The following is a 13494-nucleotide window of genomic DNA, read 5'->3' as shown; positions in this document are numbered from 1 at the left end:
TAACGTGCAGATGTTGTAAAATATGCTTAATTTCAACACCTTACATAAATTTAGTTTTTCATTATTCGGCCATAAAATTAAAAAAATTAATATTTAGAAAGCTTTTATATTTTTTAAAATAATAAATAATGTAATTAATATTAGATTTAATACAACAATAGGAAATATTTTACTTTTTGAAACATCAACAAACATACAAAGCGGACTCTAGACAGCACGTTAAAAAAAACTAATGACTGCACTTGATTTGTGATTGTTCACAATACAGCGGCACGGTCAGAATCTAGACAAAAACGCATGAAATGGCTACAATTCCAGGGCAAGAGGAACAAGAAATAGAAGAGGATGCATCAGAACTTAAGTTTCCAAAGGGTTTGTGACTTTTTATGTATTTGTTTATATCGTAGATGGGATAATATTGAAGCTTAGATTCGCTAAGTTGACCCGGTTGTCGAATTCTGAAACCTTGTCGACAATATCAATGAATTTATCCATGCATCATGTACAATTGTGTATACAGAGCACTACAGAGATTAAGAAATAAAAGTAAACGTAAACAGATGGGAATTTTCCATGCCTGTGCCTTCTAAGCATACTCAAATTCAGCTGACACCGTCACCAGTACAGGTGTCAGCAGCGTTAGCGCGTTCAGACCTGGCGACATAAAAAGTGCCTAGCATGACTTTCTTTTCTGTACGCTCGCGCTATTTGCGCTATTTTTTTAGTTTGCTCACGCGCCATTTGACTTACATGCTTAGCGTCGATCCCCATGGGCAACATGCCATGTTTCCACTGTATGCATACATACATCAAAGATGATCATGTTGCCAGGCAAACACATTTGCTAGTCAGCCAAATTCGCCGAAAATGTCAATGCATTTTTACATAGAAATTTAAAACAACTGGCCGAAGAAGGAAACCTACATAAATATGTTTTCTACACTACAGTATACTTCACTTGACCCAAATATATGATTTTTTTATGGTGATAAGACACTCGCTCATGGAATTTTAGAGGGATTTTGATAGCAGTTCCATTAAAAAAACCTGCTATCATAATGAGACAAAAGATCTAGAAACACCCCCGAAATGCCATTTTGGGGAATTTTGCTAGCTGAATCTTTTTGACATTGCATTGTTTGATGAAAGTCAATCTTTGACAAGATGTAACTTTGCTACGGAACGTGCTATGAAAAAAGGGTTTTCAGTTTTGGCTTTGTTTACTCAAGGGCTTTAATTTGATATAAAATGATGCAGTTTGATGGCAAATTTGAATTCACCTAGCATACCTACGTATTTTATTGAAAAGAAACGTCGCACATAAGATGAGCAATGTGAATGTCACTAGCTAGGTCTCACCATCTGAATGCTGTACCGGCGTCAGCTGAATTCGAGTACGCTAAGTTAGAGGGCACACTACAAACATGGAAAATTCCAATCTGTTCTGTGTGTTTATCAATCTATGATGATATCTATGAGATGACTAGTGATGTTGCCAGGTCTGTACATCGTTAGCTGAATTTAGGTATGGAGAGGGCACAGGCATGGAATACTGTAAAACAACTTAATGTCGCTATTTTGCTAATTTTGCTGCAGCGCCTTCAATTGCTAAATTGCAGCTAAATAATATTCAACTTTTGATGATTAAAACATACGTTTCTTAGCTTTCGATAGCAGGGTATGCCATCTTGATCACAGGTGCTTTCCAGGCTCACTGAATCTCCCGCGGGCACTGGTAGTCTCGTTCCTACGATGTGATGTGTGCTTAATCAGTAAGTCCGCAGGAGATGCAGTGAGCCTGGAAAGCACCTGTGATCAAGATGGCATACTCTACTATCGAAAGCTAAGAAACATATAAGTTTTAATCTCTGGATTTGCCTATCAAAAGTTGAATAATTTCACGAACAATCCTACAGATGAAACTTTTCAGTGCCGCTAAATAGTTTGATTTTAAAATAATGGTTTTACAATTTACATAGCAAGAGGATGCAAATTCGTGAAATTGAATTGCCACAAAAAGATGACTTCTTGCTGAAATCGCCAAATTAAGTTGCAGTGAAATAAAAGTGTTTTACATTATTCCAACCAATCTATGTGTTTTTAATCTATCATTCGGTTTTTACTGCACGCATCAATAAGTTCCAACTCACGCTTGTTCGCGTAAAATTCATAAAGCTTCAGGTAAAATATCTAATTCTCGATCATGAGAGGATGTACCTTCTGCATCAGCGCTCTTTTCGTTGAATAAAACGATTGTCGATCGCGCGACATACATGGCCGAACCTTAACCTTGCCTAGCGACAACCTTATTCAAACCATCATTGGTCAATTTTCAAAAGTTTGTAAGCATGCGATTTTTGCGTAGTACGCTCAAAGCAAAATAATATCAATGCGTACCCAAGTTGGGTCTCGAGAATTAGATATTTTGCCTATAGGTCAAGGACTGTCAATATATCGATGATAATCAATAAATTCTATTAATATATCAATGCATGCTGTTATATAGAGTCTTTTATGTTTTTTTGCCAACTGTAAGCCAAACCTTTAGTGAGGTATATTTTACATGTAATTTTACAGAATTCGCGTCCAGCGGGAGCCTTGCAGGGAAGAACCATATATACAGTTCATTTTTACATGCTTTTTAAATAGGGATTTAGGGTTAGAGTTTTAGCAAACTGCCTGTCCCTGGCTCTATTCTAGTCAAAACACTCACTAGGATCCCCAACATGCTCATCTATGATCTATCTGGGCACAGTTCTTTAACCCCAATACATTTGTACATTCATTGAATGACCTTTGAAAATCTGGGTACAAAAACTCATACTCTGCAAGTTGAAGTCAAATTGTGCATTATGATTGTTTAATTGAGGTTATTGGACTATGCCATTGGGTTGAGGCCATTGTGGTCCATAGTGTCTAATTTCTAACTGTTGATTGTTATTTATACAGAATTTGAACAAGCTGAAACTCTGTTGAACTCCGAGGTGAGGATGCTTTTGGAGCATCGGAAGCAGCAGAATGAGAGCCAAGAGGAGGAGCAAGAACTCAGCGAAGTATTCATGAAGACGTTAAATTACACAGAAAGGTTTTCAGGTTTAAGAATAGGGAAACTATAGCGGACATTAGAGGGTAAGCTTAAGAATAGGGAAACTATAGCGGACATTAGAGGGTAAGCTTTCTAATAGGGGTGTGATTTTCGGGTAATTTTGTGCCCGGGTACCCGGTGCATTTTTCGGGCGGGTAACCGGGTAGCCCAAAATTGTTTTTTTAAATTTTTTTTTATTTCGGGTACCCGGGCAGGGTAATAGGATTCTCGGCGGGACTCGAATTCCCGGGACTCACTCACACCCTTACTTTCTAAACCTCGATTGTATTTTAGGATCATATTTGAAGTACCACCTTGTAATTATGGCAAAATAATTGTTGTATTGGAGTAAACCACCCTACCCTAAATTGGGCCTGACCCTAGACTTTTCAAAAAATAAATTAAAAAAAACCCGTGCTATGCGGTGTTGCTGTTCAAAAAGTAATTCATACAATTAATATGGAAAATTGTGGTCGCAGAACACAGTAGGTACAAAATAAAGCTTACTTTTCAGAGTTGGCAATTTAAGGGGGTACTACACCCCTGTGGTAAATTTGTGGCTATTTTTGCATTTTTCTCAAAAAATAATCACACACTGGTAACAAAAGAGTTATGTATATTATTGGGGCAAGGAATCCAATTACTACACTGAAATTTCAGTGACTCAAGACAAGCGGTTCATTACATATGATAGGAAATGAGGTACATCCTAGCGGTACCTTATTTCAGTATCATAAATAACGAACCGCTTGCCTTGGGTCACTGAAATTCCAGTGTAGTAATTGGATTCCTTGCCCCAATAATATACATAACTTTTCGCTACCAGTGTGTGATTAATTTTGAGAAAAATGCAAAAATAGACACAAAATTTATCGATGGGTGTAATACCCCTTATGTTGTTTTACCATTTTGTGATTTATTTGAATGCGAGATCAAGTATATTCATATATTCAATATACATGTATTAGAAGAAGTGGAAAAGGAAATAAATCTGCCCGCCCTACCATATTTTGCAATAGCCTGTTTCTCCAATGCAATTTTTTTGGCCTAAAGTAAAGAAATAAAAGAAAAAAGTTAAGTTTATGCTCGTATTCATACTATCCACTGGTCATGGTGCCCATCTCTCTTTTGAAGCGACTTGGACCAGACAGCTCCATGTACAGGGTGTCCCCAAAAAAAGTCGAATGTAAAACATGGACTGTATTTTGTGATGGTACAACAAACAATATCATTTTTAATTTCAGACTGCAACATTTTAGAGAAAAACATGTGCTATCTCAACTTAAAGAGTATAAAAGCACTTATTCAGAACTTTACTTTCCGGATTGTTCATGTGTTTTTACAAAACTGTCACTATTTTTATCAATATTCTATGCTCTATTAATTTCAGGTTGTTACAAAAATACCAATTACACAAATTTGAGTTGGCATCGTTAGCCAACCTTTGTCCAGAGAATGCCGAGGAAGCCAAAGCACTCATACCAAGGTGAGAGTCATACACTATTGCTAAATTTGTAGTGGAGAATTCTGCTTATCTAACTGTCATATAGGGTCATTTGGCATAAAAGCCTTTGCTAAATATCAAATTGAATACCTAAGTGGAAAAAGGGCCCAACTCCAATGTTTTACAAAAATGAGTTAGACTCTGCACTTTATTGCCAGCAGACTGTTCTTCCTTGTGTGTGAAAGATGAGCCAAAAATCACTCTCTAAATAGTTTTCCACATACACTTAATCATGGTTTTCATGGAAGAGATTCCCAAATCCATGGGTCTGTATGCACAAAAGAGTTAGACTGGGTCTAAAGTTAGACCTGGTCTAAGTGGAATTTAATACCAGGAGAAAGGACATTTTCCTTTACATTTTCTTAAGTTCTTTTGTATTATTTTTGAACTTTGCATTTAAATCTTTAAAATTTGCTAGCTACATTAGGAAGGAAATAAGAATAAAGGTCCATTCCAGGTGGAAGTAAATTCTGCTTAGACCAGGTCTAACTTTAGACCCGGTCTAACTTTTTTGTGCATACTGACCATGGAGTTGGGCCCTTAAATCCACAAATATTGGGTTAAAGAAGAATTTTGTTCATCCATGAAATCTGCTTTTCACTAAAATAAACTTTCTTGCTAACATATTACATACATGCTTCTACTTCTGCGATTAATGCATAACCAAATTTCTGTAGCCTAGCCATTTATAACACATCTGCTTACGGAACTGGCACTTGCATTATATAAGTGGAAGAAGGGCCCAACTCCAGCCCGTATTAAGACCTGAAGACCTGTACCATTGCCATGGAAACATAATTTTGAATGTATGTAATACTGTATGTTCATGTGTTAAAGGTGCCCTGAAGATGAAAACATTCTGTCTATAAAACTTTTCCAACTATTAAGTGTTTTCTTAATATCTCAAAAACAGTTTTGATGGAGTTGGGCACTTTTTCCACTTTAATTTAGAAATATATAGAAAACTTCAGGATATGGATTGATCTGTGATAATACTGATATCTCAGAAACTGGTCCATGATTGAATTTAAGTTTGTCGTCTTTTATTTGTCTCAGCTTGACATTTTTTCCTCATTTTTTGTTTTCTCCTCTCTGCAGTCTGGAAGGAAGATTTGAAGATGAACAATTGCAAGAAATTCTGGACAACATTCAGACCAAGAGAAGTTTCCAGTACTGAACTTTATGTACAAACTATTTTAGAGACTTTGTGCCCATCACATGGAGTATTTAACTTGCTCCAGAAATGTGTATCAGTGCTGATATTGATTATGGAATTGGGACACAAATTTGGCACTTGGCCATTTGTAATTCCATGGGAGTTTAGTAGTGGAAAAGAGTTCATATATGCAATAGCTGCCAGGTGTCATCTGTTTATTATGTGTAGTGTACAATATAGAATGCAGCAAATTGTTAAATGTCTATAGGGCAGCTATTGCACTATAAACCCCTCAATTTACAGTTGTAAATGCTTGGGGCAAGTTGCAATATACATGTTGCTTGCCTTGATATCTAGTTGTAAGATGAACCTGGTAAATGGCATCTATTTATGCTGCCGGGCAAGTTGTGAACTGTAGCAACTGATCCAAATGTTCCAGCGGGCAAGTTCATAAAAAATGACAACTATAAATCGTGAGTGTTGGTTGGTATGAGTGTCTTGGCTAGTGGAAAATGCTGTCAGGCAAGTTATTAATCATAGCAATTGCCCAGAGCAATTGATCCAAATGTGCCGAAGGGCAAGTTTATACAAGAAATACACAAAGCATGACCTTTGCTTGGTATGAACATTCTGTATGAACATTGACCTATTCCAGTTGAAACCCATACACCCCCTATGGAAGATGTGACTTTAATCAAGCACACAGGGAGTGTGAATTTCAAATGGGGTGACTCCAATGGGTGACTCCATTTGAAATGTACAACCCCGTGTGTGGGAGATTAAGGTCATGTCTTCCATAGAGGGGGTGTGAGGACTGCGACTGGACTGGAATAATCCATTATATGAATGTGGTTTATGGTTGGACTTTTGGGAGCTAGTAATAGACAGTGGCAGCGCCAGGAACTTTTATTATTTTTTTTTGGGGGGAAGTGAATGGGGGGTCAAAAATTTGTGTAAAATTGCCAAAAAGAGTTGAAATTTTTGTAATTTTGAGTTTTTAGCTTGACAAGGTCTTAAAAGTGGGGAGGTGGGACCGTGGGAAACTGGGGGAGGGGAAAGAAAATGTTTTTTTTGGGAAAATGCCCCTTTGCCCCCCCCCCCTACCACCCTGTAGTGCTGCCACTGGTAATGGAGCAAGCTGAAATATAAGAATTGTACATTGTACAATGACTTGTTTACAGACGTGGCATAACTAGGTGTAAATAATACAGTGATAATTTGTCAACACCAAATATCAGCTAATGTATAACGGTTTAGCTTAGAAGTCCCATTGTATATACATGAAGGAAATAAAACCATTTTCAAACAATTTTGCTCAATGAATTTGTTTACAATCATGGTTTTTTGAACAAACAGGAAACATTGTTTTTCAAATTTTCAATAACTCAATTTGCTCAAGGGGGCCCTCTTGGTACCAACAGATTCTGAATCTACTCCCCATTCCAGAAAAATACAGCACTAATTTTTTGGGATTAAAAAGATATTATCAAGTTTCAAAAAAAGATTTAAAAAACATGCCGAAAATGCATGTTTTCGGCTCTTTTCACAAAATTAGTAAAATAATGAACTTTTTCTTTTATCTCCAGTTAGTACTAAATGAATGATTAGGATTGAGCTATGTTTCATTCTGCAGAACTTGGTAATATTTTTTTAATCCCAAAAAATTAGTGAGTATTTTTCTGGAATGGGAGTAGATTCAGAATTTGTCGGGTGCCAAGAGGGCACCCCTTAAGTAAATTGAGTTATTGAAAATTTGAAATTGCTTTGATCAAGCTATAAAATATCACAAGCTGTTCATCTGGTCCTAAGGAATAAAAAAAGTCAATGGTCGTGTATCTCCAGGATGCATAATTAATGAGGTGTAGGTCAAAGTGTACAATAACAATGTCATGTGTCAAATTTTCAAAATGCTCCAAATTGAATTTTTATAGTATTAAATTATTTGTTATATGAGAATTATTCTTCAAGGCCTAAAAAACTTGTTTGATTGGCGTAACCCGACCGACCCTAAAAATATGCCAGATCCTAGACTTTTTTCTTATTTTTTTGCAAAAAAATTAAAAAATTAAAAAAAGATAGATAAAATTAAAAAAAAGAAACAAAAAAGTTCCAAAGCCTTTATCATACGCAATTTTATACCACTTAAAATGTGTGTATAAAAATTATAAATTTTATATGTTTATAGAAAGTAACATTAAATATAGACTCCGCAAACATAGCAAATTTAACCCTCTGACTTACTTAAACCTCATTAATTAGGCATTCTAGAGATATATGACCATTGGCTTTTTTAATGAGAGTAAAGGAAGGTGATATTACATAATTGATTAATGCATTTTAAAATTTAATTCCTCACTTGACCTCTGACCTCAATAACTCAAATTTGCTCAAGCGCCTTCTTGGCATCAGGCAGATTTTGAATCTACATACCCAGTAACAAAAATGCATAAATACGAGGAGGTATCAAAAAGTTTTTGAAATCACCCAGAAGTGAAGGAGCTATATCAATGAAATTTTGTCAGTGTAATCGCTGGTCCTTATGTACACTATGGTGCAAAAATGGTATGTTTACTTTATTTACAGGTGGTGCTAGATGCCAGTACCTGCCTATGTAACCGCATAACCAGCAAGATAGAGAATATTAAAGCATGCAGCACGATTAAGTTCCATTTTAAGGGTTACAGTGCCCTAAAAATCTATGATGATACAAAAATTCCTTTTCCAAAAAGCAATAGTGCCATATGACAATCACCACTGAAGACAGCTTTCATTTTATCATAGATTTTCTGGGGACTGTAACCCTTCAAGAGCAGGATCTTAATTGCGCTGATTGCCTCAATTTTCTCCATCTTGCAATTTATGCACAGTAACTGGGGCAGCAGGTTACTGGCATCTAGCACCACCTGTAAAGAAAGTAAACATACTTATGAGACCATTTTGCACCATAGTGTACATATAGGACCAGTGCTTATACTGACAAAATTTCATCAATATAGCTCTTTCACTTCTGGGTGATTTCAAAAACTTTTTGATACCCAGCGTCTTTGGCCTGTAACTTTTTTAAAATTTTTTCTGACTGGCATCTAGTTGCCGGCCCGGCTGGCCGATAACTTTTTGAGGCATATTTCAAACACTGTTGATACCCCCTCGTAGTATGTTACGGTTTGTTACCTCTACCCCTTAATTTTTGTAATCGTCGTAACGTGTGAAAAATGGAAAGGACAGGAAAACAAAAAGAGCTACATGCTTGAGAATTTAATCAATGCCTAAAACAACTTCTAACATGACCAAGGTGTTCACTTTTTGTCAAACTATAATTTATTAGAAATTTTTTAATTCAATTTAAGCTTTTAGAATTTCTGTCCTTTTACCGGTGAAAATAAAACAAAGAGAGCGATAGGCCTGAAAAGTTGATCGATTATGCCCAAGATATATTCCAACAACTATTTGTTATTAAAATTATGTCAAACTGCATAACATTGCTATTGTGCAATCATGTGACCGTAGAACAGGGTTGTTTTGATAGGAAATTAGTAAAGGAGCCAATAATCGCCAAAAAACCTCCCACCCCTATTTTGGGTTTCTAATTTGCACACTTTGATGGTCTATCGATATTGTGATGCGACCGTAGCAAACAGGCATATATAGGCCTATGAACGTTTCTGTAGTATTTTCTTAAGCATTTTTCGAACATGTTATTTAAAAGGTGCTCCTTAAATGTGTGCCAAAAATTTCTTGCTCCCCCCTCGACCTGCCAAAAAACTCAAAAATCGCTTGCCCCCTCCTTCAGAATGCCAAAAAAATGCACCCCCCCCCCCAATTTTACCCCCTGGCTCATATAGTCAGAATTATTGCACAGTCCCAGAATACGGAGTGTTCATAAATACTTAGGTGGGGGTGGTTGGAAAAGTTGGTGACTTGAACACAAATAAAATTGTTGATCCTGCCCCCCCCTTTTTAGGGTCTTTTTATCCCCTCATGTCTGTAAGACAAAAAAATAACAAACACTATAAAATAAATCTAATTTGAACTTACTTTTATTCCAAAGTATTCATATGACAGGTATTTAGATAGATACAATGTCTAAAATATCCTTTAATTATAAATCCCCCTATTAATACTGGCATGATTTTTTAATTTTGTTGATTTGAAGCTTGAGAGTACACAATTGAATACTTAACATTTATGTGCACGGAGCGCGCAATGTGCATGGCTTGTAATAGGCCTACTCCAGACCTTTACCCTCAAATGTTTTTGACCCCCCCCCTTTTTTTTTAAGGACTGAATTTTTTTGATCCCCTTTTTAGGACCCCAAACTTTTTTGATCCCCCCATATGTTCCACCTCCCCCACAAAAGTATTTTGCCTCCCTCGTAACATTGTAGTATCTGGAAACAGGTCGGCCGGTAGGTAGCCAGGATTTTTTGGGGTGGGGTGCAGTGGGCTATTTAAAAAGGCGTCTTTTTGTGAATTTTTCCTTCAAAAAAACTTGAAATGGCAAATTTCAATGCATATTTACCTTCGCAAAATATGTTTTTTTTCAAAAAAACGCCTGATTTTCAATGTTTTGTACAAAAAAGTGGTCCCTTTTATTCGGTTCGGATTGACATGGGGGGTGCATCACTCACTCATTTACTCCCTCTCCCCTGGCTATGGCTTTGTTGGTAAATCAGCCGATATAACATGTATACTAGTGTTTCCCGGATGTGTCTTGAATCAGTCTGCTTGAAAGTCAAACCAACATCATTTTGACTTGGAGGGCAGACAGAACTACGGGGTGCAAATTGTTTGTAAGGCATGCATACAGACCCGGGGGGCACATCAAAAATTTTTGGTGGGTATGCTCCCCCGGAATTTTGAGGTGGTGGGTCTTTGGGAGCTGACGGCGTACCGGTAAACGGGGTCTTTCAGAGCTGCGAACCGGGCTCTGAACAAGTAAAATGGGGTCTTTTGGAGCTGCGAAAAGTCAAAATCAAGGGTCTTTCTTGGCTTTTTGGTTGAAAATCGCCTGAAAAAACAAGAAATATGAGGAATGAGCAATTTTGGGCTCTTTTAGAGCTGAAATTATCAAAATCAAGGGTCTTTCGGAGCTTTATTTTGGTCAAATATAGGGGTCTTTGGAGCTGCGAAACCCAAAAGGGGGTCTTTCCGGGGAGCATACCCGTATGGTCATTTGTGTTGAGTGCCCCCGGGCATACAGACCTACAGGGAGTGCTAAACTATTTAGGATCCTAAAATAGGATCCTGGCTGCAGTACTTGTAATATCCTGAATTCTATGAATCGGCTTATGATTATGCTCAAAAAGTGCTAAAACATGTTTATAATCATAAATGTATAAATATGGCCCTGTTTATACAGGATGTTGAAATACAGCCATATTCCCAGCCATATTCTTGTTGGTTTTTAAGGTCAAGTTGTCCTGGAAAGCCGACATAAACAAGGATTTTGCTTAAAACGTCATTAACACCATTAAAGTTTATACAGGATGTTGAAATATTATAGCCAAGAGACATTTTTCTTGATATTTAGGTTATACCTAGATTTTTTATTTTTTTGGCATGCAAGCTGGCTGCAGGATTTTTTTGAAATGATGTGCTTTTTTTGCAATGTTAAACAGCTTGATGTAAAATTAGCTTTGCTGGTATGGTAGGGTGTGTGTGTGTGTGTGGGGGGTGGTGTAGTGATCATCAGGCCCGTACGCAGGATTTCATTTGGGGGGTGCTGATTTTGAAAAAGTGGACTTTTTTCCAAGGGTAGGGGGGCAATGTTGTGAAAAGTGATTTTCTTTCCAAAATTTGGACCTTTTTTGTCCCCAAAAGGGTAAAAACCTGTTTTTTTTGCTCGCTACGCTCACACATTCTTAAATTTTGGGACTTTTTTCAAATTTGGGGGGGTTGATCATACATTTTGGTGGGTATGCGCCACCGAAATTTTGAGGTGGTGGGTCTTTTGGAGCTGATGTCGTACCTGTAAAATGGGGTCTTGACTTTTTGGTTGAAAATCACATGAAAAAAACCACCAAACAACAGAAATGTGAGTGAGAAATTTTGGGGTCTTACAGCTGGAACTTTACCAATTTAGGGTCTTTCGGAGCTCTATTTGGGTCATATTAGTTTAGGGGGCCTGGAGCGGCGGACCATAAAGGGGGATGTGGTGGGGTCTTTTGGTCGGGGAAATCATTTGTGTTAAGTGGCTGCCCAGCGTTTTTAGTAGTTTTCGACCCCTTTCCAAAGTGCTTGTGTTAATTCATTTTCCACAATTAGCCAGGGTTTTATTTTTCCTTCAGTGTGGGCATGGTGAGGGGGTAAAGTCAAATTTGCTTTAATTTTTGGTACTCTTTGCCGTCCATATTTTATCCCCGTGCCCCCACGGTACCCCCTGGCCACGCCCCTGCCCTGTACCATCACCATAAGGGGCTGTGCAATAATTATCAGCCTGGCGGAGGGTAAAATTGGGGGGCAAGACATTTTTGGCAAGCTGTACCTTTTAAATAAAACGCTCTCAGTACGGAAACGCTTTGATATGCATATTTTCCCTATATATTTTCCTATATAGGCCTATTTTGCAAATTGGGATCCAAAAATTTGGCATGTGTAAAGGGGGGGCAAAGATTTTTGGCAGGCCGGGGGGAGCAACTTTCTGGCAGGCTGAGTTTGGTGGGCCGTTCGGGTGGGGGGGGGGGGACTCATAATTATTGCAAAGTCCCTTATCAACAGAAGTTGATCGGCTCTATAGTAAGGCCTAAAAATTGTTTGGCGTAACATTAAAAAAAAATTAGGGTTTAGGCCTACTCCCCATTACAGCACTAATTTTTTGGGATTAAAAAAATATTATCAAGTTCTGCCAAATGAAACATAGCTCAATCCTAATCATTAATTAACTCCTAGTTTCTTGAAAAAGAGCCAAAAACAACCAATACCCAAGATAAGGGGGGGGGGGGGGCGTAAAAAAATTGCCCACGATAGGGGGGGACATCAAAAAATTGACTCCGGTCACCGACATAGGCCTATTTGGGACCTCTCTCCCCTCCTTCCGAAGAAAATACCAGCCCCCTTATTTCCAAAAATTGGCCAAATATTAAAATTTGACTTTTATTGCTAGTTAGGACTAACTAAAGGATTAGGATTTAGCTATGTTTTGGCAAAACAGGATAATATTCAGAAATCAAAAAAAATTAGTGCTGTATTTTTCTGGAATTATGATAATAAAGCCTACGGTAGGTCGGTCGGCAATTTTTTTCTTTCATTTTTTTTAATTCAAATTTTCTTCTTAATTTTTTACATTTTTTGTCACAAAAAATAAGAAAAAAGGGCGTATTTTTAGGGTCGGTCGGGTTAGCCTATGCCAATCAAACCTGTCACAAAAATGAGCTCCAAATTTTGCATAATAGGCTAGCCCGTGTTTTGCTCTCCGCGGACATCTGAACTTCAGTAGGCAATATGATGAGGGACCTGGACTGGGTTAAACTTAACTGTAGATGGGAGCATCAATTACTTATTTTAACTTTTAAATGTCTCACACAAATTGCTCCTGAGTATCTTTCTTCTAATTTTACCTTCACTCATTCTACACATTCTAAATGTACAAGGGGTCAATCTCAAAACAGCTTGGTTGTTCCATTATGGAAAACCTCTTCTGGAAAGAAAACTTTCCTTTACAGATCTTCAGTTGCTTGGAACAAGCTTCCTCCAAATCTTCGTATCAATTTTAATTCAATGAGTTTGGGTGAATTCAAAAATGCAATTGGTC

The 13494-nt window shown here is 37.4% G+C and overlaps 1 protein-coding gene across 1 annotated transcript; it reads left to right on the top strand.

Annotated features, from left to right (window-relative positions):
• The first annotated feature begins 229 nt into the window (after positions 1–229).
• LOC140160815 (DNA-directed RNA polymerase II subunit RPB4-like) lies at positions 230–7054 on the top strand. The gene is given in 4 exon segments (XM_072184126.1): positions 230–372; positions 2950–3169; positions 4476–4571; positions 5688–7054. Coding segments are annotated over 4 exon segments (465 nt in total). The 5' UTR covers positions 230–302; the 3' UTR covers positions 5767–7054.
• Positions 7055–13494: the final 6440 nt, after the last annotated feature.

The sequence above is a fragment of the Amphiura filiformis genome, chromosome 9 (genome assembly GCF_039555335.1).
Source record: "Amphiura filiformis chromosome 9, Afil_fr2py, whole genome shotgun sequence".
Lineage (NCBI taxonomy): Eukaryota > Metazoa > Echinodermata > Ophiuroidea > Amphilepidida > Amphiuridae > Amphiura > Amphiura filiformis.
Note: the sequence above shows the minus strand (reverse complement) of the source record. Positions and strands in the feature narration are given on the sequence as shown.